Here is a 26,288-nt window from a genome sequence, read left to right as displayed (position 1 = left end):
ATGTACCGCATTGACTTTGAACGTAAATTAATTGGGTAAAGGCATTACACAGTTTATATTTGCGACTATTTTAATGGTAAATAAAGTCTGTTATGATTTTGAAAAATCAGCTCGTTGGGTGTGTCCAGAGTGAGGGAGACCGGACCTGCCATTGGAGCCGGGACGGACAGTGAAGTGAGGAAGCCTCTTCATATGAACGGCAGTGGAAATCAGACCTTCACTGAAAAACCGAATGCTTTCCGCCCTGTGACATATAACATCCATTCAATAGAAAATTGATAGCAGCTCGCCCGAGGCCTCCTTCCTGGGCCGAACGCCGATCGGCCCTCTGGCTCCTCCTTACACCAGGCGACCAATCATCTTCCAGGCGAAGGTCCTTCCTATCCCATGGGTACGGCCTTTGGGGATTTAGTTGACGTATCTGTCACACTGGAGTTTTCCGGGACGGGTAGATAAACCCATGCCCAATACTCCTCTTTTCGCAGCCGGGCATGGGACTGTCCACGGCTGAGGCGTTAGTTATGTTCCCACCTGTTTAATGTGCTCCTGATCCCACCTTGTTGTGGAAACGGCCCCTTTGAACACTTGTAGGAACAGAACGATCATTCTCAGACACTTCAGCGCCCCTAGAGGACAATCGCGGTACTGCAGGCGTTCAGCGGCTCCACGGAAGGATCCTGAACCAGGAAGTAGCGGGAGTTAAAATGGCTTCGAAAGGACAAGTGGAAAGTTGGACTGACGAGGTAATTTGTCCCATCTGCCTGGATTTCTTCACCGATCCGGTTATACTGGACTGTGGACATAACTTCTGCCGCTCCTGCATCACACGGTGTTGGGAAAGGGAGGAGAGAAACTCCTGCCCGGAATGTAGAGAGGAGTCTGGGAACCGCACCCTGAAAGTCAATCGGGCCTTAGCAAATCTGTCTGAGAAAGCTCGAAAACTAAACTTGAATCCGAAAGAGAAGGAAAGTAAACTTCACTGCAAGGAACACGAGGAAGAACTGAAGCTGTTTTGTGAAAACGACAAGAAACTGATCTGTGTGATCTGTGTAGCTTCCCAGGAACACAGAGAGCACCGCTTCCAGACGATTAAAGAAGCTGCTGATGTCTATAGGGTAAAACAAATCGATTTTGATCACCTGATGTTTTTTCGTTGCATATTTATTTTCTAACCCCTGTTGTATATGACAATAAACTGGCCCGAATCGTTACTGCATCTTTATTGTCTAATTCCTTCACTCTCTGCTTCCCAGGACCGGGTTAAATCTGCGGTAGAATCTCTCACAGAAAAGAAATCCGAGCTGGAGGAAATAGAGCGGCAACAGAAAGAGAAGATTTCCGGAGTTCGGGTGAGGCTTCTTGGGGAGAATTTCCGATGTTGTGTAGTTTTGTTCCCTTTACTGCAGAATATCAGATTTGGTGATTATTTTCGATCCTGGCCTTTTTTTCAAAGATTCAAAAGATTCAAAAAACTTTATTGTCATTCTAACCATACATCAGCTCTGCAGGGCAGAATGAGAGAGCGTTTCTCAGGGGCAGTGCAATCATAACATAACAGACGCAACACTAAATAATAAATATAACAATAAATAGTAAAACACAACAGCCACATGTCAGTTAAAATCAGTTATAAATGTCCAGTGCAAGTTAAAAGTGTCCAAAGCAGAGTCAGGTGGAGCAGCTATTTAGCAGTCTGACTGCCTGTGGGAGGAAGCTGTTTAGTAGCCTTGTGGTTTTAGGTTTGATGCTCCTGTAACGTTTAACATGGAATATAGAATAGTACAGCACAGTACAGGCCCTTCGGCCCACAATGTTGTGCTGACCTTCAAACCCTGCCTCCCATATAAGCCCCCACCTGAGATTCCTCCATATACCTGTCTAGTAGTCTCTTAAACTTCACTAGTGTATCTGCCTCCACCACTGACTCAGGCAGTGCATTCCACGCACCAACCACTCTCTGAGTAAAAAACCTTCCTCTAATATCCCCCTTGAACCTCCCACCCCTTACCTTAAAGCCGTGTCCTCTTGTATTGAGCAGTGGTGCCCTGGGGAAGAGGCGCTGGCTATCCACTCTATCTATTCCTCTTATTATCTTGTACACCTCTATCATGTCTCCTCTCATCCTCCTTCTCTCCAAAGAGTAAAGCCCTAGCTCCCTTCATCTCTGATCATAATGCATACTTTCTAAACCAGGCAGCATCCTGGTAAATCTCCTCTGTACCCTTTCCAATGCTTCCACATCCTTCCTATAGTGAGGTGACCAGAACTGGACACAATACTCTAAGTGTGGCCTAACCAGAGTTTTATAGAGCTGCATCATTACATCGCGACTCTTAAACTCTATCCCTCGACTTGTGATAGCTAACACCCCATAAGCTTTCTTAACTACCCTATCCACCTGTGAGGCAACTTTCAGGGACCTGTGGACATGTACCCCGAGATCCCTCTGCTCCTCCACACTACCAAGTATCCTACCATTTACTTTGTACTTTGCGTCAGAGTTTGTCCTTCCAAAGTGTACCACCTCACACTTCTCCGGGTTGAACTCCATCTGCCACTTCTCAGCCCACATCTGCATCCTATCAATGTCTCTCTGCAATCTTTAACAATCCTTTACATTATCTACAACACCACCAACCTTTATGTCATCTGCAAACTTGCCAACCCACCCTTCTACCCCCACATCCAGGTCGTTAATAAAAATCACGAAAAGTAGAGGTCCCAGAACAGATCCTTGTGGGACACCACTAGTCACAATCCTCCAATCTGAATGTACTCCCTCCACCACCACCCTCTGCCTTCTGCAGGCAAGCCAATTCTGAAACCACCTGGCTAAACTTCCCTGGATCCCATGCCTTCTAACTTTCTGAATAAGCCTACCGTGTGGAACCTTGTCAAATGCCTTACAAAAATCTATATAGATCACATCCACTGCACTACCCTCATCTATATGCCTGGTCACCTCCTCAAAGAACTCTATCAGGCTTGTTAGACACGATCTGCCCTTCACAAAGCCATGCTGACTGTCCCTGATCAGACCATGATTCTCTAAATGCCTATAGATCCTATCTCTAAGAATCTTTTCCAACAGCTTTCCCACCACAGACGTAAGGCTCACTGGTCTATAATTACCCGGACTATCCCTACTACCTTTTTTGAACAAGGGAACAACATTCGCCTCCCTCCAATCCTCCGGTACCATTCCCGTGGACAACGAGGACATAAAGATCCTAGCCAGAGGCTCAGCAATCTCTTCTCTCGCCTCGTGGAGCAGCCTGGGGAATATTCCGTCAGGCCCCGGGGACTTATCTGTCCTAATGTAATTTAACAACTCCAACACCTCCTCTCCATAAGATCAGCATGCTCCAGAACATCTACCTCACTCATATTGTCCTCACCGTCATCAAGTTCCCTCTCATTGGTGAATACCAAAGAGAAGTATTCATTGAGGACCTCGCTCACTTCCACAGCCTCCAGGCACATCTTCCCACCTTTATCTCTAATCAGTCCTACCTTCACTCCCATCATCCTTTTTTTCTTCACATAATTGAAGAATGCCTTGGGGTTTTCCTTTACCCGACTCGCCAAGGCCTTCTCATGCCCCCTTCTTGCTCTTCTCAGCCCCTTCTTAAGCTCCTTTCTTGCTTCCCTATATTCCTCAATAGACCCACCTAATCCTTGCTTCCTAAACCTCATGTATGCTACCTTCTTCCTCCTGACTAGATTTTCCACCTCACTTGTCACCCATGTTTCCTTCACCCTACCATTCTTTATCTTCCTCACTGGACAGATTTATCCCTTACATCCCGCAAGTGAACTCTAAACATTGACCACATGTCCATAGTACATTTCCCTGCAAAAACATCATCCCAATTCACAACCGCAAGATCTAGCCTTATAGCCTCATAATTTGCCTTTCCCCAATTAAAAATTTTCCTGTCCTCTTTGATTCTATCCTTCTCCATGATAATTATAAAGGCCAGGGAGCGGTGGTCACTGTCCCCCAGATGCTCACCCACTGAGAGATCTGTGACCTGACCCGGTTCATTACCTAGTACTAGATCTAGTATGGCATCCTCCGTGGTCGGCCAGTCCACATACTGTGACAGGAATCCATCCTGGACACACTTAACAAATTCTGCCCCATCTAAACCCTTGGAAATAATCAGGTGCCAATCAATATTAGGGAAGTTAAAGTCACCCATGATAACAACCCTGTTATTTTTGCACCTTTCCAAAATCTGCCTCCCAATCTGCTCCTCTGTATCTCTGCTGCTACCATGGGACCTATTGAATACCCCCAGTAGAGTAACTGCTCCCTTCCTGTTCCTGACTTCCACCCATATTGACTCAAAAGAGGATCCTGCTACATTACCCACCCTTTCTGTAGCTGTAATAGTATCCCTGACCAGTAATGCCACCCCTCCACCCCTTTTTCTGCCCTCTCTATCCCTTTTAAAGCACTGAAATCCAGGAATATTGAGAATCCATTCCTGCCCTGGTGCCAGCCAAGTCTCTGTAATGGCCACTACATCATAATTCCATGTATGTATCCAAGCTCTCAGTTCATCACCTTTGTTCCTGATGCTTCTTGCATTGAAGTACACACATTTCAGCCCTTCTACCTTACTGTCTTTACACCATTTATTCTGTTTCTCTTTCCTCAAAGCCTCTCTGTATGTTAGATCTGGCTTTACTCCATGCACTTCTTTCACTGCTCTATTGCTCTGGGTCCCATCCCCCTCGCAAATTAGTTTAAACCCTTCCGAACCATGCTAGCAAACCTACCTGCAAGGATATTGCTCCCCCTCGAGTTCAGGTGCACATGGCAGAAGAACAAACAGTTCTGTGCTGTCTGTGGGGAGTTTGCATGTACTCCTTGTGACCTCGATGGGCCGACATTGCCAAGAAATCCTGGTTTAATGTTTAATTCGCTCCTTTAATTAACCCTGTGTGGGTGGTCTGTGAATCAAGTGTAAATGAATGGGTCAGTGTGGAACAATCGGTTTCCGGGAAAGTGAGGGAGTGGGATTGAAGCTCTGTGAACCCACATATAATTTAATGGACTGAATGGCCACTTTCCATGTCAGGAGGAAATACTTTACGGCCAAATAATAAACTAGCCTCTCCTTTCATTTGACAGGAACAGTCACGAAGCGTTCAGTCCCACATCACATCCCAGTTTGCTGAACTGCGCCGGATTATCACCGAGAAAGAGCAGCACACACTCCGAGATCTCAGGGAAGAAGAGGAGAGGATTCTAAATCCATTGGAGAACAATCTTCGAGAGATTCAAGAGAATTTAGATTCTATCCAGCAGGAAATCTCCAAGTTACAGAAACAGATGGATCAGCAAGAAAATGTGATATTTCTCATGGTGAGAGATTTGAGTTGGTTTCTGCAGACGTGCACAGTGATAGAATAATGTATTTTGAATCAATGTGGTCTTTACAAATATTGTAGTTGCAAACTGATTTAAACCAGACAGATGTCCTGACTGTTCCAGATTGTTGTTATCCTCAAACCGGCCTCTCACAACATCTGCACATCACAGGACAGTCTGCAACCTTCTCGGGAATGAGTTACTCTGATCAGAGCACTGAGCTAGTGATCGTTTCTGTGATTCCCATGTATATTATCCCTGATACTTAGAGTAACAACCAGTTACATTCACAAACTGTGAGTGTGTCTGGTGTGGTGGGTGTGAGGGTCTCTCTGTTGATCAGTGGGAACTGAGGTTGAATTGCAGATTGTGACCCACACATCAGATTTACCATCTATATTCAGATTGTATAAGATTCACTGTTTTAGAAAATTTTGCACCATCTGTTTTCCTTTTCAGATATATTATTCATTGGATTATATCCCAATTTACATCATAGACAGGTCTTTCAGTCCATTCTCTCCTATCAATTTCCCTGTTTAACAAACCTCCTCCCACCTCCTCACCACGCCCAGCAACAGTGTCCCAAACTCCATGGTCCCTCATGTGTTTATGCAGCTTCCCCATTACATTCAATCTCTGCTGTTCCACTTCTACCACTCCTGTGCCTGTGAATTCCACGTTCTCTTGCTAAACCACATGGCATTTTATGTTTAATTTAAGGTCTCTCCATAAATAGAGATGGTTTCTCCAACAGCGCCCAATCTAATCCATCACTCATCTTAAATTCCTCCATCTTATCATCCTGTCATCATATCCAGATAAAAATACACAACCTGCTCAGCCTTTCCTGTCAGTTGCATCCGTTCATTTGTGGTATAACTTTCAGAAACATTCTTTGTAGTTTTCCCTGTGGTTCTGAACTGTTTGTGTGTGTGAGTGACTGAGGAGTGGGAACTTGCAACACCTTGTAATGACTTGGATGAAATTCAGGATGTGGACAGTGAACCTGTCTTCACAGATTTGTCTTTCATTTATTCCAGGAGGAAGCTTGTCGGGAGAGGAGGTAGGACACGCTCTTTACTGAAACCCTCTATGGAGTTGTGAAACAATTCAAAATTGCAGAATGTGACCAGCGGTTTAATATTTACAGGATTAGTGACGATGTCCATGAATTGTCAGTGACAGATGGAGCCCTACCAGTTGAAAGATTCTATCACCCCTATTTGTTGAAAACAGCATTGAGAGAAACACTTGATGCCGTTATTCAAGGTAAAAGTTACGAAGATTCATTTGCCCTTCTTTATGATACACAATTGCAGAATGCCAATGAGGTGGCTTTTTAGAGCAGCTTGTGGTTGAGCCCGCTAGTAGCTATTACGGATTTGGTGTTGTGCAATTGTTCAGAGAGCTTAAGGAAAATGAACCCTTAGGGGCCAGTGATATAATTGACCCTCCAGTATGAGAGGGATAAGATAAAGCCAGATGTGTCAGTATTACAGTGAACTAAAGGGAATTACAGAGGCATCAAGAGGAGATGGCAAAGTTGATTGGAAGTGGATACTGGCAGGGATGACTGCAATGCAGCAAAGGCTGAAGTTTCTGGAAGCAATTTGGAAGGTGCAATTTAGATAAATCCCAAATTAAAAAAGAAGTTTACCAAAGGGACAATGAGACAATCATGGCCAACAAGGGAAATGAAGGACAGCATAAAAGCAAAAGAGAGGGCATACAACATAGTAAAAGTTAGTAGAAAGTCTGAGTCTGAATATTAGCATTCATTTTCAGAGGGATGGAATATAAAAGCAGGTGCTTTATAAGACATTAGTCTCGCTGCACTTGGACTATCGTGAGCAGGTTTGAGCCCCATGACTAAGAAAGGATGTGCTGGCATTGGAGAGGGGCCAGAGGAGGTTCACAAGAAAGATCCCAGAAATGAAAGGGTTAACATATGAGGAGTGTTTGATGGCTCTAAGCCTGTACTCACTGGAGTTTAGAAGAGTGAGGGGGGAGTGTACTGAAACCTATTGAATATTGAACGGTCTGGATAGAGTCAATGTAGGGAGGATGTTTCAAGGACCAGAGGGCACAGACTTAGACAAGGGTAGCCGTTCTCACCATTTTGCCCTGGAGGAACCCTTGAAATAATTTTCAGGTCTCAAGGAACCCCTGTGTAAAAAATATTATATCTACAGCTCATGGTAGGTTAACTTGATTAGTAAGTTGTAGTTCTAATAATCCAAAAATAATTCAGTATTGTTTTAAGTAGAGAATCAATTTGTAGCCAACCATTCTTGGAAAAAAAACAGGTAGTTAAGATTAGCTTCAGTTTCTTGAAATTAATCTCTTTCTTTCCCTTTCATAAGTTTAAAAAAATCAAAAGGCAAACATAATAAATTTCTGTTAATAACTCATTCTGCAATTCTTTGTGGTGGTACTTTTTATAAGCCTTGAGACTTTTTGATATCCTTCCTCACTCTCAAGTCAAAGCTTCAGTGGAAACATTTCATGATTTACTTTTGCAATATGATTTTTCCAAAGATTCTCTTTTGTTTAAAATCCAAGAATCTTGTCACTTGAAGTCAAAACATTTTCTCCATGGCCTTGCAGAGACTTGTTCAACTAGTTCGTATGATGAAAAATGTCTGCTAGGTAGGCTAGTTTCTGCAGCCATTCTTCATCTTCAAAGTACTCAGCAAAATCTGGCCTACAACTTTCTTGATAGTACTCCTGCAATTCACCTTTCAGCTCAAGTACCCTGTTGAGAACTCTTCCTCTGCTGAGTCACCAGATTTCTGTATGTGCAGTTTGTCCAGGTTTTCACACAGTTTTTTTAAAACATTCTCCAGTGAACTGGTCTTTGTTTAATAAAGTTAACCATTTTCTGTGTAATAAGTTCTGCTACTAAAAAATCTGTGTCCTGAACCCTTTATCTGACTGTGACTTTATTAACAAAATCTTTACTCTGTTTCTTTTGATATTCCAGTAGCCATTTAAAAGAATCAAGTCTTTTACATGTCATATGACTGATTTATAGTTAAGTGCCTTTTCAATGATGCTTGAGCTATTGCTACAGTTGCTGGTTATGCCGCAGATTAGGCTCCATGTGTCACCAGTCCGTGTAAAACCAATTGATAAGTAGCTTTCATTGCAAAGACGGACCTTTTTGTGACCCTGTTGCATTAGTGCAGTGAAATGACTCAGAAGATTGTAATTTCTCATCCTTCAGCTTATCAAGACTGTCCATTGGCCTAGAATCCTCCTCTTCAATCTCACATTTCCTCATCAAAAATTGCCACAGTGCTGTCTTTAGAGTGAAGATTTTGATCCAGTTTTCTGCTATACTTAATCAGATTTGTGAGCCACGCTGACTGTCCTTGCCTTTCCAGGTGCAGTCAAACCTGTCTTTCAGAAACATCATCACTACTGATATTAGGCTCAGCAGCATGGAGTTCCCCGGCTTGCTCATCCCATACTTCCTAACCAAGGGCACCACCTGAGCCACCGTCTAGTCTTCCAGCAACTCAACCTGTGGTGAATTGTCAGGCAAATATGTCTGCCAGGGTCTCTGCAAATTCATCCCGTGTTCTAATGAGGGACTGTGGGGCTGGGATCATAGGCAAGAGATCCTCATCACCCATCTTCATCCCCTCCACCTTGTAGTTCCATCTATACACACTGCTACATGGATCTTCATGCATTAAGTCTACTTTCAAAGCAAAACAACTTAAGTTCTCAAAATGGAGGACAGATTTATATGGCAGCCTTGATCTCCTTCTACCTCATGGCAAGAGCAAAGACTGTCTGTCTGCTTCCACTGTCCTTGATTCATTCAAATTCACTCATTTGTAGCCTGTAGTTCCTCCTGGCCAGAAACACTGTTCACTCACAGGCTTTCCACCCCTCTCCCATCCGGTTCTGGTTCCATCTCTCCCCGAATGGTTCCCATGATCACCTCCATTACTGAGAAGATTACAAAACAAGGCAGCCTTTGGATTCCTGTTTTTCACTTTCTCACGCTCTCCACAACCCAATCCTGCAACCTCGCTCCATCGTCCTCTCACTTGTTTCTCTGTGTCAATCTCCATCTGTCATTCATCTCCCGGTGTCCCCCAACTGGAGACCAGACTCCCTCACCCTTCCCCGACCTGGGGCAACCTGCCCACCATTTTTCACCACTCCTCAGTCCACAGTCACTCCTGCCTCATCACTCCTCTTCTCCTCTGTATACCGGCCATCTCCCCTCTCCACTCTCTGTCCTGATGTAGGGTTTTGACATGAAACGTCGACAGTTCCTTTCCTCAACGGATGCAGCTCAACCCACTAAGTTCCTCCAGCAGTTTGTGTGAGGCCTGATTATTGGATATATTTAAGGTGGAGGGAGAGAAATTTTTGAAATATCGAGGGATGGAGGTATTGGGGATCTGAAATAGAAGAGGAATTGATGCCGGAATCGATCAGTCACTGTCACATTGAAAGGAGGGCCTGTTTTGGCGCCGTACTGCTCTATGTTCTCTGTCCCCTGTTTCGAAGAATGAGAGGAGATCTCAGGGAAACACAAAATTCTTCCCAGGCTCAACAGACAGGATGCAGGGAGGATGTTTTCCTGTCTGAGGAGTCGAGGGTCAGTGGTCACTACCTCAGGGTGGTTATACCCTTGAGAGGAAGGTGTATCTTTGGAATTCTCTGCATCAGAGGGGTGTGGTGTCCCAGTCATTCAGTTCATTTAAAGTCACAGAGTCATCTTCGTACAGTACAGAAATGGGCCTTTCAACCCATCACCTGTGTGCTGACCTATTTACCCATCTACACTCATCGCATTGGCTGATATTTGGTGACACTCCTTCTGTGCCTTGTCGATTGAAATGACCGTCCAAGTGAATCTTAAGCACAGTGGACTGGAGGCCTGTGACCTGCAGGCGTTGCTGCTGGGTCCGCAGTTGTTTGTTATTCATTTTAATGATTTGGATGGGATGTAGGTGACATTTTTGGTAGGTTTATGAATGATACTAAAATTCGTGGTACAGTGGACAGTAAAGAGGGTTATCTAAGTTTACAATGGGCACTTGATCAGCTGGGCCAGTGGGAGATTAACTCAGGGAAATGTAGGATGTTGTATTTTTGCAAAACAAACCAGGACAGGAAATACACAGCAATTGCACAACTCTGAAGGAAGTTGTCCAATGGAAAGACCAAGTGGCACAGGTACATAGTTCCTTCAAAACCGTGACACAGTTTAGCGTGCTTACCTTTATTGGTCAGAATACTGAGTACAGGAGCTGGGACTTCCTGTTCCGTGTGTACAAGACGTTGGTCTGGCCACATTTGGAGCAGTGTGTACAGTTCTGGTCACCTTGCTATAAGAGGGATGTAACTCACCTGGAGAGGGTGTAGACAGATTTACAAGGATGTTACGGAGGCTGGAGAGCTTGGTTTATAAGGAGAGGCTGGACCAGGCTGGGACATTCTCTCTGGAACTGAAGAGGTTGCCAGAAGAAGCTGTCGGGGTGGGTAGAGTAACCCAAGTATTTATCATCAGCCTAATCACAAGACAATTTACAATAATCAATTAACCTAGTAACCAGTACATCTTTGGAGGAAACCAGAGCATCTGGGGGAAACCCACGCAGTCACGAGGGTGGGGGAAGGGACGTAGAAAACTCCCTCCAGACAGCACCGGAATTTAACTCCAAACTCCAAGAGTGGATGCAAGTTGTAATGACCTCGCACAAACCGGTATGATGCCAAGCAAATGGGACTATGTCATTAAAGCAAATTGGTTGGCACAAACGTGTTGGGCCGAAGAGGCTCTCTGACCTCCTGTTTAAACTCCTCCAATATTCACTCGCCCCATCCCCATCTGGATCCAGTTGCTGTCCCAGCGCCTACCCACACCGGTTTTTACTGGACATCTCCCCTCTTTCCTTCCATTCTTGAGGAAAGATCTGGAATTGAATCGGGTCCTGGCCACTTCCCTCCACACATGCTGCTCAATCCGTTAATTTCCTGCAGAATTTTGTGTGTGCTGATCGGGAAAACTCCGCTCTTTATCCCAGAGGAAAAACCTCGGGAAGATACTGGTTGGCTATCCGTTGTAGTCGGGTAAAATCCTGTGTTCGATTACTGTCGGCCACCCGACTCTGACTGAGCCCCAGTGGGTGGCCAAGTCTCACCCCGATCCCCGGGGACTCTCTAATTCTCTTCCTCTCCCCCCAGTCTCTGTCACCCTGGATGTGGAAACGGCGCATCCGAAGCTCGAGGTGTCTGAGGATCGGAAGAGTGTGAGATGGACCTGGACCCGGAGGATTCTCCCTGACACCAGGAAGAGGTTCACAGTCTGGGGTTGTGTGCTGGGATCGGAGGGATTCACATCGGGGAGACATTACTGGGAGGTGGAGGTGACGGGGAATCGGTACTGGAGTCTCGGTGTTGCCGCAGAGTCTGTGCAGAGGAAGAGATGGGTCGGAGCGAGTCCGGAGACCGGATTCTGGACCATCGGGCGGATTGATGACGAGATGAAGGTTCTCACCTGCCCAGAACCCCGTCTCCCTGCCGATCCCATCCCCGGGAAGGTGGGAGTTTATCTCAGTTACGAGTCCGGCACAGTTTCATTTTACAACGCGGAGACCAAGTCCCATCTCCACACCTTCACTGGGAACAAATTCACGGAGAAACTTTATCCTTTGTTTTGGACTTGGGATGAAAACCAGTGGCTGAGAATCTGCTCTGGTTCCGCTCCGGGTCTGTAAATGGGTTGGGTCCGGGACCGGCGTCAGGAGTAAGTCAGTGTAAATATAAATGTGCGGAGAGTGAAATAAACACCATTTGAGAATTATCGATCCATTAATTTTTACTCGTTCACCGCATCCGTCAACGGAACAGAAACACCGCGGATTCAGCAGCAGCCGCGGGTGGCGGGTCCTGAGCTCCCCGGCTCCTGCAGTCCACCGGCACTGAGCCGGGAGAGGGGGGACAAGTGACGGGGGTGCTGACTGGTAGAAGGAAGTCAAGCTGAACCTCAGGGAGGTGGGACATGTTGAATGTGGATCAGAATGAGGTTTAATATAACCAGCAGAAGTCGTGACATTTGTTGACTTTGCGCCAGCAGAGCAATGGAATGCGTAATGATAGAGAAAAAACCTAATTCTGGTAATTATATATATTAAATAGTGAAATTAAATAATTAGTGCAAAACTGGAATAAAAAGTAGTGAGCTAGTGGTCGTTTATTCAATGTTCATTCAGAAATCGTTTGGCTGAGGGGAAGAAGCTGTTGCTTAATTGTTGAGTTTCTGTCCCTCCTTCCTGGTGGTAACAATGAGAACAAGGCATGACCTGGGTGATGGAGTTTATAACCCTCTGCAGCTTACTTTGATCTTGTGCAGTAGCCCCCACCCCACCATAGCAGCCAGTGATGCAGCCAGTGTGAATGCTCTCCACAATACACCGCATAAATTTTCAAGTGTGTTTGGTGACGTACCAACTCTTCTCAAACTCCTAATGAAATATAACCACTACAGTGCCTTCTTCGTAGCTGCATCGATACATTGGGTCCAGGCTGATCCTCAGAGATATTGACAAACAGGAACTTGTAATTGCTCACTGTCTCCACTTCTGATCCCTCTATGAGGACTGGTGTGTCTTCCCTCGTCTTACCCTTTCTGAAGTCCACAGTCGGTTCTTTGGTTTTACTGATGTTGAGTGCAAGGTTGTTGCTGCATCACCACTCAATGAGCTGGTATATCTCACTCCTGTACGCCGTTGCATCACCATCTGAAATTCTGCCAAGAATGGTTGTATTAGCTGCAAATTTATAGGTGGCATTTCAGCACAGATTGTGGTCTTCTTGTTTGGGAGTTGAGGATCCAATTGCAGAGGGAGATACGAGGCCCAGTTTCTGGAGCTTTTTGATCAGAACTGTAGGAATGATGGTGTTAAACGTGGAGCTGTAGTCAATAACCAGCATCCTGACATAAGTATTTGTATTGTCCAGGTGATTCACGCCGCATGGAGAGACAATGAGATCGCTTCCACCATAGACCTATTGTGGAGATAGCAAATGCTGTTCTGTTGTTTCAGAATGCTCTGAAAATAAATGAGGAAAATATAGGCCAGTGAGCCTGACCTCAGTAGTGAGAAAGTTACTGGAAGGTATTCTAAGGGACTGGATATGCAAGTATTTGGAAGACAGGGACGGTTTAGGGATAGTTAGCATGGATTTGTGCGTGGTAAGTCATGTCTAATCATTCTTGTAGGTTTTTTTTAGGAAGTTTACAAAGAAAATTAATGAAGGCAAGGCAGTGAATGTTGTCTCCATGAACTTTTGCAAGGTCTCGAATTGGAGGTTGGTCAAAAAGGCTGGATTGTTTTGCATTCAGGATGAGGCAATAAATTGGATGAAAATCAGGTTTGATACCACCTGCTTATGTCGTGAAATTTGTTGATATGCACTCAACATTGCAGTACATGATAAAATCTGAATTACAGTGAGAAGTATATAAATATATAAAGTTAAATTCAATAAGTATTGAGAAAAAGATAGTAGTGAGGTAGTGTTATTGGGTTTGATACCCATTCAGAAATCTGATGACAGAGAGGAAGAAGCAATTCTTGAATTGTTGAGTGTGTGTCTTCAGGCTCCTGTACCTCACCCTGATGGTACCAAGGAGAAGTGGGCATGTTTTGGGTGATGGGGGTCGTGAGTGATGGATGCCCCCTTTTTCAGGCAGCGTTTCTTGAAGGTCCAGGATGCTGGGGAGCCAAATACCCGTGATGGAGCTAGTAAGTTTACAACTTTCTGCAGCTTATTTTGGTGCTATGCAGTGTCCCACCCCCAGAGCAGATGGTGATGCAGCCGGTTAGAATTTTCTCCTTGGTCCATCTATAGAAATTTACTGGTGCCTTTGGTGTCATACCAAATCTCCTCAATCTCCAAATGAAGTATAGCCAATGTTGTGCCTTCTTTGTAGCTGTATCAATATGTTGGGCCCAGGATAGATCTTCAGAGATGTTGACACCCAAGAACTTGAAATTGCATATTATTTCCACCTCTGATCCCTCTGTGAGGATTGGTTCATCACAAATAGTGCTAAAATAGTTGTGTCATCTGCAAATTTAGAGATGGCACGTGAGCTGTGTCTAGCCACACAGTCATGGGTGGAGAGAGGGTATAGCAGTGGCTAAGCACACATCCCTGAGGTCCACCAGTGTTGATTACCGAAGAGGTGGAGATGTTATTTCTGATTCGTACAGACTAGTCTTCGGGTGAGAAAGTCGAGGATCCAGTGGCAGAGAAAGGTACAGAGCCCCAGATTTTGGAACTTTTTTTAAAATCAGAACTGTAGAATGATTGTGTTAATTGCTGAGCTGCAGTCAATAAACAGCAGCCTGACATAAATATTATTGTCCAAGTAATCCAAGGCCATGTGAAGAGCCAATGAGATGGCATTCCCTAGTACAGGGCTACGGTAGGGACTTTGTCACATGGTGTGAGCAGAATTATCTGCAGCTTAATGTGAAAAAGACTAAGGAGCTGGTGGTAGACCTGAGGAGAGCTAAGGTACCGGTGACCCCTGTTTCCATCCAGGGGGTCAGTGTGGACATGGTGGAGGATTACAAATACCTGAGGATACAAATTGACAATAAATTGGACTGGTCTAAGAATACTGAGGCTGTCTACAAGAAGGGTCAGAGCCGTCTCTATTTCCTGAGGAGACTGAGGTCCTTTAACATTTGCCGGACGATGCTGAGGATGTTCTACGAGTCTGTGGTGGCCAGTGCTATCATGTTTGCGGTTGTGTGCTGGGGCAGCAGGTTGAGGGTAGCAGACACCAACAGAATCAACAAACTTATTCGTAAGGCCAGTGATGTTGTGGCGATGGAACTGGACTCTCTGACGGTGGTGTCTGAAAAGAGGATGCTGTCTAAGTTGCATGCTATCTTGGTCAATATCTCCCAGTTGTTTACAATATATATTAATGACTTGGATGAGGGAATTAAATGCAGCATCTCCAAGTTTGCGGATGACACGAAGCTGGGTGGCAGTGTTAGCTGTGAGGAGGATGCTAAGAGGATGCAGAGTGACTTGGATAGGTTGGGTGAGTGGGCAAATTCATGGCAGATGCAATTTAATGTGGATAAATGTGAAGTTATCCACTTTGGTGGCAAAAATAGGAAAACAGATTATTATCTGAATGGTGGCCGATTAGGAAAAGGGGAGGTGCAACGAGACCTGGGTGTCATTATACACCAGTCATTGAAAGTGGGCATGCAGGTACAGCAGGCGGTGAAAAAGGTGAATGGTATGCTGGCATTTATAGCGAGAGAATTCGAGTACAGGAGCAGGGAGGTACTACTGCAGTTGTACAAGGCCTTGGTGAGACCACACCTGGAGTATTGTGTGCAGTTTTGGTCCCCTAATCTGAGGAAAGACATCCTTGCCATAGAGGGAGTACAAAGAAGGTTCACCAGATTGATTCCTGGGATGGCAGGACTTTCATATGAAGAAAGACTGGATGAACTGGGCTTGTACTCATTGGAATTTAGAAGATTGAGGAGGGATCTGATTGAAACGTATAAGATCCTAAAGGGATTGGACAGGCTAGATGCAGGAAGATTGTTCCCGATGTTGGGGAAGTCCAGAACAAGGGGTCACAGTTTGAGGATAAAGGGGAAGCCTTTTAGGACTGAGATTAGGAAAAACTTCTTCACACAGAGAGTGGTGAATCTGTGGAATTCTCTGCCACAGGAAACAGTTGAGGCCAGTTCATTGGCTATATTTAAGAGGGAGTTAGATATGGCCCTTGTGGCTACGGGGATCAGGGGGTATGGAGGGAAGGCTGGGGCGGGGTTCTGAGTTGGATGATCAGCCATGATCATAATAAATGGCAGTGCAGGCTCGAAGGGCCGAATGGCCTACTCCTGCACCTATTTTCTATGTTTCTATGTTTCTATAATGTACTGGGTGGGCACAGGAGTACATTCAGCCAGAGACTCATTCCTCCAAGATGCAGCACAGAGCTTCATAGGAAGTCATTCCTGCCTGTGGCCATCAAACTTTACAACTCCTTCCTTGGAAGGTCATACACCCTGTGCCAATAGGCTGGTCCTGGACTTATTTCATAATTTACTGGCATAATTTACATATTACTATTTATCTATTGATGGTTCTATTACTATTTATTATTTATGGTGCAACTGTAATGAAAACCAATTTCCCCCTGGGATCAATAAAGTATGACTATGACTATGACTATTCACTGTAATCCTATTGTGGAGATAGGCAAATTGCAGTGGGTCCCGATCCTTGTTGAAGCAGGAGTTGATTCTAACTGTAAACAACCTCTCGAAGCACTTCATCACTGTAGATTTGAGTGCTACTGGATGACAGACATTAAGACCCTGGTGGTCTTAGGAACTGGTATGATTCTTGCCCTTTTAAAGCAGGTGTCAACTTCTGACTATAGCAATGAGAGATTGAAGATGTTTTTGAAGACCCACCAGTTGGTTGGCACAGGTTCTCAGAGCCGTACCAGGTACTCCATCGAGGCCTGTCAGCTTGCGAGGATTCTCGCTCCTGATAGACAGCCTGACGTCAGCCTCTGAGACAGAGGTTAAGAGGTCAGCAGGTACTGTAGGGATCCTCCTGACTGCCGTTTTATTCTCCTTTTCAAAGCAAATAAAAGGTGTTGAGCTCACCTGGGAGTGACCATCACTGCCAAGCATGGTGTTAGGTTTCGCTTTGTAGGAAGCAATGGCTTGCAAACATTGCCAGAGTTGATATGCATCCAATTTCGCCTCCAATTTCGTCATCCACATTGCTTAGTTCACCCAGAGCCTGTTTTACACTGGCCTGTGGTGGGATGTACACCACTACCAAGATAATTGCTGAAATCTTGAAATCTCCCACAGCAGAGGAAGGGATGGGTCAAACTGACACCAGATACTGAACACCGGTTCAAGTTCCTGGATGTCAGTATCTCTGCGGATGTATAATATTGATGCATTTACAAATAAGGTGTCAGTACCTCCAGTTGAACTCTGTCTTTTTGTGTGTTTCCCCGTGGCTGTCAGTCTGTGGTTTTGTATTGCCATGTGCTCCTGTCCCCACTCCTGCTCTACTCTGGAGTATTATAAAGTACTCCGTCTCTCATCTGTTTCTCACCATTACCTGTATTGCTGCCACCCGTGTCTCATTGTGCTCCACCTATCATCTGCCTCTCTGTTTATTGCTCAGTGTATTTCAGTCCCGTGTTTTCACCTGATTGTGCCAGTGAATTCCTAGAGAAGTGTTATCCTTTCTCCTGAATTCTATCTGAGAAGCTTAATGAGATACAGCCTGGAATTGGTCCTTCGAGTCACACTGCTGGATTTCGTCCTAAGCCTGATCACAGGACAATGTACAATGAGCAATTAACTTACAGCCAGTACGTTTTTAGACTGTGGGAGTGAACCAGAGAACCTGGAAGAAACCCACGTGGTCATGGGAAGAACCAAGAAACACCTTGTAACCAGCAGTGGGAAATGAATCGGGGTAACTGGCACTGTAAATTGCTGTGCCAACCAATACACGACTGTGCCATGACGGACTCGTGGCCCACTCTGCGTACGATACAAAGATAGGTGGAGTGGTTGTAGTTCTGAGGAAGAAGGCGAGCTACAGAAGAATTTAGGCAGATAAGGAGAATGGGCAAATAAGTGGCAGATGGAATAAAGTGTTGGAGTGTCTCGTCATGCATTTTGGCAGAAGAAATTAAAACATTGACGATTTTCTAAATGGAGAGAAAATTCAAAACTCTGAAGTGCACGGGCACTTGTGCAGTATTCCCTGAGGGTTAATTTGCAGGTCGAGTCGGGGGTGATGAAGGATAATGGAATGTTAGCATTCGTTTCAAGAAGACTAGAATATAAAAGGATGTAATGTTGAGGCTATAAAACGCACCAGTGAGGCCTCACGGAGTATTCGCAGCAGTTTTCAGTCCCTTTATCTGAGAAAGGGGAGAATACAGAACAGTACAACAGAGGGACTGGTCATTTTGCCCAGAATGAACCAGCCGAAAAGCAAATCAACAACACACAAACACTAATCCCTCCGACCATGTACATATCCTCCGATCTTCCTTACATCCATGTGCCTATCCAAATGTCTCTTAAAAGCCTCTGGTGTATTGACCTCTACCACCATAGTCGGCAGCACATTCCAGGCATCTATGACTCTCTGAGTTAAAAAAAACTTACCCCAAACATCCCCCTGGAACCTACCTCCTCTCACCTTCAATGCATGCCGTCTGGTATGAGAGGATGTGCTGACGTTGGAGAGAGTTCAAAGGAGGTTCTGGAAAACGATTCTGGAATTGAAAGTCTTATGAAATGAGGAGCGTTTGATGGTTCTGGATCTGTATTCATTGGAATTGAGAGAATGTGGCGAGCGGGTGATATGGGATCTCCTCGAAACCTATCAGATGTTAAAAGGCCTTGACAGAGTGGATGGTGAGGCAGTCAAAGACGAGATCAGTCAGACTCTGAATAGAGAGACATCCATTTTGAATGGAGATGAGGAGGAATTTCTTTAGTAATGAGTGGTGAATCTCGGAATTTGTTGCCACAGGCCAAGTCTTTATGTATATTTAAGGCAGAGGTTGATAGATTCTTGATTAGTCCGCACATAAATGGAAGAGATTGGAGCTGAGAGGAAAATGGATCGTGCATGATGAAATGGTGGAACAGACTCAATGGGCCAAATGGCCTAATTCTTCTCCTGTATTTTATGGTCTTCTGGTCAATGTGTCCGGGCCAGAGGCGAGGGATGGGCCATTGTTCAGCTCACTGATCTGCAAGGTGAACTTGTCATTATGCTCAATTGAGATTGTGGCCTGCAAGTAACAGGCTGCTGGAAGAGCTGTGACTGGCTTTGTGGCTGTGAACGTACCTTCGTGAACTTCAGTTCTGAATATTATTTGATGTTAGTATTGAGCAGACACAACAGAAGCCAACCTGCGCAGGTCCGGCGAAGAGCTTTAGAATCCCAGTCTCTATAAAAGAGAGGTCCCGCCCAGCAGAGTGTTCATCATGGGAGCGGTCGTCATCGGTGTAGTCTTGAGTCAGAGTGGAAAGGCTTTGGCTCGACAGGGCTTCAGCGAGAACAGGCGGAGGCAAGGTAAGTAGGTGAGTTCATTACTTATTTCAAGATCGGTGGAGGGGCAGGTAGTGTTGAGGACAGGCTGCAGAAGGACTTGGACAGATTAGGAGAATGGGGAAGAGAGTGGCAAATGAAATACAATGGTGGGAAATGCATGGTCATACATTTTGGTAGTAGAAATAAATGTGTAGACTAGTTTCTAAACGGGGAGAAAATCCAAAAATATGAGATGCAAGTCTTGCATCTGAGATGGGAGTCCTTGTGTAGAACACCCTAAAGGTTAACTTGCAGGCAGAGTCGATGGTGAGGAAGGCAAATGTAATGTTAGCATCCATTTGAAGAGGCCTAGAATACAAGAACAGGGATGTGATGCTGAGGCTTTATTAGGCACTGGTGAGGCCTCACCTTGAATAATGTGAACAGGTTGGCCCCTCATCTTAGAAAAGACATGCTGCCATTGGAGAAAGTCCAAATCAAGTTCACAAGGATGATTCCGTGAACGAAAGGGTTATCATCTGAGGAACTTTTGATAGCTCTGGGTCTGTACTCACTGGAAATTAGAAGTATGGTGGGGCGGGATCACACTGAAAGCTTTCATATGTTGGAACGGCTCAGACAGAGTTGGTGTGGAAAGGATGTTTCCCATGGTGAGAGAGTCAAGGCTAAGAGGGCACAGCCTCAGATAGAACGGCGCCCATTTAAAACAGAGCCACTGTGTACAAACAAATTTCACAACAGATGCCGGTGATAATAAACCTGATTCTGATTTCTTTAGCCAAAGGGTGGTGAATTTGTGGAATTTATTACCACAGGCAGCCATGGAGGACAGATCCTTGGGGGTATTTAAGGCAGAGCTTGACAGGATCTTGCTTGGACATGGCATCAACCGTTATGGGGAGAAGGCGCAGGATAGATATGTCCCACAGAAGTTGTTCTCAGATAGCAGGGCGAGCCAACCGTGGATGACAAGGGAAGTTAAGGACTGCATAAAAGCCAATGAAAGGGCATGTAAGGTAGCAAAAGTGAGTGGGGTTGGATGATTGGGAAGGTTTTAAAATCCAAAAAGCCATAAGATGGGAAAAGATGAAACATGATCGCAAACTAGAAGTTTTTTTCAGTTATACAAATAAAAGGGAGGTGAGATTTGATATTGAACGTCTGGAAAATGATGCTGGTCAGGTAGTAATGGGGACAAAGACTGTACCTGAGTCCCAGCGGGCTCTCTCTCCCGCACCACCCCCCCCACCGCCCCACCCTGGATGTGGAAATGGCGAATCTGCGGCTCGAGGTGTATGAGGATCGGAAGACTGTGAGACGGACCGAGACCCGGAGGAATCTCCCTGACACCAGGAAGAGGTTCACAGACCGGGGTTGTATGATGGGATCGGAGGGATTCACATCGGGGAGACATTACTGGGAGGTGGAGGTGATGGGGCATCGGCGCTGGTGTCTGGGGGTCGCCGCAGAGTCTGTGGAGAGGAAGAGAGGGGTCACACCGAGTCCGGAGACGGATTCTGGACCATCCGGCAGGATGGTGACGAGATGAAGGTTCTCACCTCCCCTGTGTCCCGTCTCCCTGCCGGTCCCATCCCCAGGAGGGTGGGAGTTTATCTCAGTTACGAGTCCGGGACAGTTTTATTTTACAATGCGGAGAATAAGACCCATCTCCACACCTCCACTGCGAATAATTTCACGGAGAAACTTTATCCTTTCTTCGGACCTGGGATGAAAACCTTCGGACTAGTGGCTGAGAAACGGGTCGGGTCCCGGGACGCATCAGGAGTAAGTCAGTGTAAATATAAATGTGCGGAGAGTGAAGTAAACACAATCTGAGTTACAAAATACACATGGACTAAGACGTTAACTGTCCTGTGCTATCACCAGTGGGATCATCAGTTGATCTGCCACCTGTCTTCAGGAGTTTTGGCCCGCTTATGATCAAGACTCCTTCGAGGTGGTGGGCCAGCAGTGCTAAAGAACCACCTCCCACTGGTGAGCTTAAAAACTTGGCATCTGCCTCTATCAGAGTTGTTGGTCACTTCCATCCAACAGATAGTCTACTCTTCAGGTGTCTAGGCAACTACTGAAGGCGTTGCAAGATATGTATGCACTGTCTGACTATCTGCCCCTCTGGACATACTTGGTCCACACCCATGCTGATCCTTTCTCTGCTGCCTCAGCTACAGCCCTGCTGGTTGACTTGATCTCTCTTCTAGTGAAGCCAAGGTCACTCAGCCACTTTTGGACAGTGAACACAATAAACCCACGGCAGCCTACTTCGAATGGATAGCACAAGACCTTCCACCCTCTGTCTCTGTACTCTGATCTTAACTCTGCATATTTGGTTAACTTGCGCCCATGGGCTTCATCGATGTTGTCTTCCCAGGGGACTGTGAGTTCACCAATAACCGCTTCTCTACTGGTGTCAGACCATACGATTATATCTGGACGCAATGTTGTGAAAGCTGTTTGCTCCGGGAAACTGCCGTTCCCGTCCAAGTCAGCCTTGACACACCAATCATTTGCTGAAGAAAGTATGCTTGATCGTGAGCCTATGCTGTACACCCTTGACTTGGAGCCTTCTTTCACAAATGATGTGCGATGTTCTGTGCAGCATGGGGCATGAGATAAGTTGTGCTGCAGTACTCTCTGCTCAACCACTTCTGTTACAACTTTGAGAATGTTGTTATGTCTCCAAGTGTACATGCTGCTGGAAAGATTGACTCTGCATGCAGTCAAGATATGTTCTCGCCACAAGCAGCACACCTGTCTGTCTTATCTTCATACCAGGTGCTGAGGTTGGCAGGTGTTGGGAGCAGATCGTACGCTGCTCTGCATAAAAAAGAAATGCGGAGCGGTTCCATCTGCCACAGAACATTCCAAGATAGATGTCGCTGTTCAACACTTTCCCACCAGGTCCAAGCCCCTTGTTTGGCCAGGCCAGCTGTTTTAGTTAACCTCTTCTCCTCTTCTACCTCTCGTATTTCTTGTGTTACAAGCTCACGGCGCTCCTTACCTGTAGAAGATGACCACCACTTGTGGGTTGTCTATCCAAGTCCCTGGCGGCTCAGCTGGATAGCCCCAACTGTCTCCTTGTGCTTCATTCTGGACTCTGCCTCATCAACTGCAACACGGGCTGACCACTTCCTGCCTGATCTCACATCCGGCTGGGTGTTCTTGATGACAGGGTCTGACTCTCGAAGCATCAAGAATGATCTTACCTTGGCTACCTTAACCTCCTCAACAAGGGATTGCACTGGGATGGTAAGCTTTGTCTGGCTACTGTGGATTGCAACATTGGTGAGGCTGCTCGGTACTCCAAGCCACTTCCTCACATACTTGTTGATCTTCCATTCCATTGCCTCTACGTGGGACATTGCCACTTCATAGACAGTTAGTGGCCACATTATCCGTGGTATCAGTCTGTACTGCAAGCACCACAACTTCAACCTGCCAGGCAAGCCACACTCGTCAACAGACATCAGACCTCTGCTGATCTGTTCTCCTGTCTCTTGAACCCTCTTGGTGTCTCTCAGCTCCTCTGTGTACCATTGCCCGAGGCTCTTAACTGGTTGGTCCTGAATGGATGGAATCTCCTCTCCACAAAGGGTGAAATGAAAGTCAACCAGCTTTCCTCTCCTAAGAACAAGGCTCCTTGACTTCTTGGTCTTGAACTTCATTTTTCCCCAATCCATTAGCTCCTCGAGCCTAGATAGTACATTTTCCACTGCCTCCGTGCTGGGACCCAAAAGTGTAAGATCATCCATGAACGCTCATATTGGTGGTAACTCCTCTCCGCCATCAAGTGCGACACCTGGTCCCACTGATTCTGCAGCCCTCACAATAACCTCCATGGCTAACACAAAAAGGATGGGTGAAATTGAACGTCCCATTGGGATTCCAACATCCAAGCTCTGCCACCTAGTTGTAAACTGCTGAGTGGAAAACTTCATCCGGAAATCGTTGGAGTACTGCATAATAAAGTTCCTCACCTTAGCAGAAATCCATAGGAATTCCATCGCAAACTCAATCAGGACATGGGGAACAGAACCATACGCATTTGCCAGATCAAGCCAAACTACAGCCAGATTTCTTCTCAACCTTTTTGACTCCTGGATGGTATGCCATATCATACTAGAATGTTCAAGGCATCCTGGGAAGCCCGGTATTCCTGCCTTCTGCACAGATATATTTACTAATCCATTCTCTATCACAAATGAAGATATTCTTTCTGCCAGAATGCCAAACATAATCTTCCCCTCTACATTCAGGAGTGAAATTGGTTGGAACTGATTCAATGTAGAAGAATTCTCTTCCTTCGGGATGTACACTCCTTCAGCCTCACTCCATGACAAAGGAACAACACCTTGTCTCCACACCACCTTTAACAATCTCCACAAGTATTTCCTCAGCTGTTCACACTTCTTGAACACCTTATGCGGCACTCCATTAGGTCCTGGCACTGAGCCTGACCTTGCATTGAGTGGCATTGCATTTAGAGGTGTAGAGTTCACTGTAAAATTCTTTAAAACAGTCATTTACCTCCTTGGGGTTAGTTAACAGGGTACCCGCCCTCGATCTAATGCAATGAATTGACCTCAGGTCCTGGGCACCCCTGAGCTGCCGAGCCAGCAACCCCTTAGGCTTGTCCCCCATTTCAAAATGTTTTTGTCTTAATTTTAAGAGGAGGTTATATATCTGACTACCCAAGATACAATTTACTCATATTTAAGCTTCATTATTTTATTATAAACTTCAGAGGGTTTCGAAGCCTGGTATGTCGCTTCGAGGGTTGGGAGAGTATTCTCAATCTCTAATAATCGCCCTTCTCTCTCCCTCTTAGCAGTGGATTCATATGAAATTATATACCCAGGAATTACAACTTATAATGTCTCCCAGAGTGTGGAATCTGACACCTCGCCGTTATCGTTAATTTCTATAAAATCTTTTAATCTGGTGGTGATAATATTCTATGAATTTCTTATCAGCGAGTAGGGAGGGGTTAAAATGCCAGGAATAGATTCATTTGGAAAGGAAGAGATTTAGGGACATTGTCAAGGGGCTATGGTCAGAAATTAATCTATTATGATATTTTGTATTGGTAACACGAGATATTAAATGAGAATCAACCAAAAATAGTCTATTCTACTATAAGATTTGTGAACATGAGAATAATAAGAATAGTCCTTGTCGGTGGGATCTTGAACTCGCCAAATATCTACTAAATTCCCAGATCTAATCAGATTAGTTAGGATGTGCACTGACAAGATATTAGAGGACGGGCGGGAGGACAATCTGTCTAAATATGGGTCCAGGTAGCAATTCAAGTCACCGCCGATTATTATATTTGAATTACTGGCATCTGGAAGTAAATCAAAAACTTTCCTAAAAAAAATTTGCCTCGTCTCTATTTGGACCATAAATATTAAGGAAGGTTAGCAGAAACGAATTAATGGTGCCAGAGATCATAATAAACCTGCCGAGAGGATCTGTGGTCATGGAAGTGAGTTGAAATGGAATATTTTTCCTAAAGAGGAGAGCCATACCACGGGCATGAGAAGTAAATGGTGACTGGTAAACCTGTGATATCCAGTAAGATCTCAATCTGCGTTGCTCAGTTACTTTGATATGGGTTTCCTGTAGAAAATTCACATCTGCAAATAGAGATTTGAGATGTCTAAAAACTTTATCCCTCTTAACAACATGACCAAGGCCCTTAACATTCCACGAGACTATTGTAATATCTTTACCCCCCAGCTGTTTTCCACCGCATGGCCTCTGCATATGAGAATTAAAAAGAGATTATTAGAGTTGAGCACAAACATAGTAAACAACGCAAAATGGCTTGCGGCCTCATAAAAACACAACATACACAAAAAACCATGTCTGAGCCATGAACAAAAACAACACACACCCTAACCCACCCCCCTTCGTGTCTCCCTAAACCAGACACATAGTTCCCCATTTCCATCCCAAAAGGAGCTGCTGGGCAGGTAACTAACATTACACAATTATCACAAACCTTCTCTCCGAGAAAATTTATAACACAAATTATATAATACCGTTAAACAAATGCTATTAGCGCTTGGGAGAGTTATGCAGTGTCTGCAACTGAAGCTGAACATTCATGACACCAACTCAAATTTAACCCTTATAATAACAAAAGTATTTAGAACATTCTCTGCAATTAAATCCCAGTGCGGCATACGGCATTGCAAAACTATATATAACAAGCAAGTTCTTCCCCATATTCCAATATGGAAACCGGCACAAATATAAGCTGAATAAACAGTGTCAATATATCTACTCCCTTTTTCGTGCATTATTCCTTTCCAAGAATTGTGCTGCTTCTATCGGGTCGTCATATTCTTTAGACGCTCTTGCATCTTGATGATAAATATAGAGTCTAGCCGGATACCGCAGGGTTTGCTTGATTCCTCCATCACGCAGAGTTTGCAGTACATCACGAAAGGCACGACGTTGAGTCATCACCTCTTTAGTATAGTCCGGGAAGATCAAGACTTTATTTCCCTTGTACCCCATAGGTCGTAGTCTGCTGCGGCGCAGGATCAGCTCTTTCACTTGAAAGTGATGGATACGTGCCAAAACGGTGCGCGGTTTCTCGCCGGCAGCCGGATTAGGATAGAGTGAGTGATGCGCGCGATCGACTTTAACCGGATGCGGGAAATGCTCTACCCCAAGCAACTTGGGAATCAGTCTGGAAACAAGTTCAGTAGGTTTACCATCCTCCTCGCCTTCTTGTATCCCT

General features: G+C 45.2%; 1 protein-coding gene across 2 annotated transcripts in view; it reads left to right on the top strand.

Moving 5' to 3' along the window:
• Positions 1–364: 364 nt before the first annotated feature.
• LOC134346520 (E3 ubiquitin-protein ligase TRIM39-like) overlaps positions 365–26,288 on the top strand; it is a 78,795-nt gene continuing 52,871 nt past the window's right edge. For both annotated transcript variants that reach the window (XM_063047929.1, XM_063047928.1), the window contains exons 1-5: positions 365–1,115; positions 1,254–1,349; positions 5,144–5,377; positions 6,427–6,449; positions 6,537–6,655. In XM_063047929.1, the coding sequence (XP_062903999.1) occupies positions 705–1,115; positions 1,254–1,349; positions 5,144–5,377; positions 6,427–6,449; positions 6,537–6,655 (883 nt within the window). In that variant the 5' untranslated portion in view covers positions 365–704. The remainder of the gene's footprint in view (positions 1,116–1,253; positions 1,350–5,143; positions 5,378–6,426; positions 6,450–6,536; positions 6,656–26,288) is intronic.

This window comes from Mobula hypostoma, chromosome 5, assembly GCF_963921235.1.
Source record: "Mobula hypostoma chromosome 5, sMobHyp1.1, whole genome shotgun sequence".
In the NCBI taxonomy this organism is placed as follows: Eukaryota; Metazoa; Chordata; class Chondrichthyes; order Myliobatiformes; family Myliobatidae; genus Mobula; species Mobula hypostoma.
The sequence above is the reverse complement of the archived record's forward strand: the minus strand, read 5'-3'. Positions and strand labels throughout refer to the sequence as shown.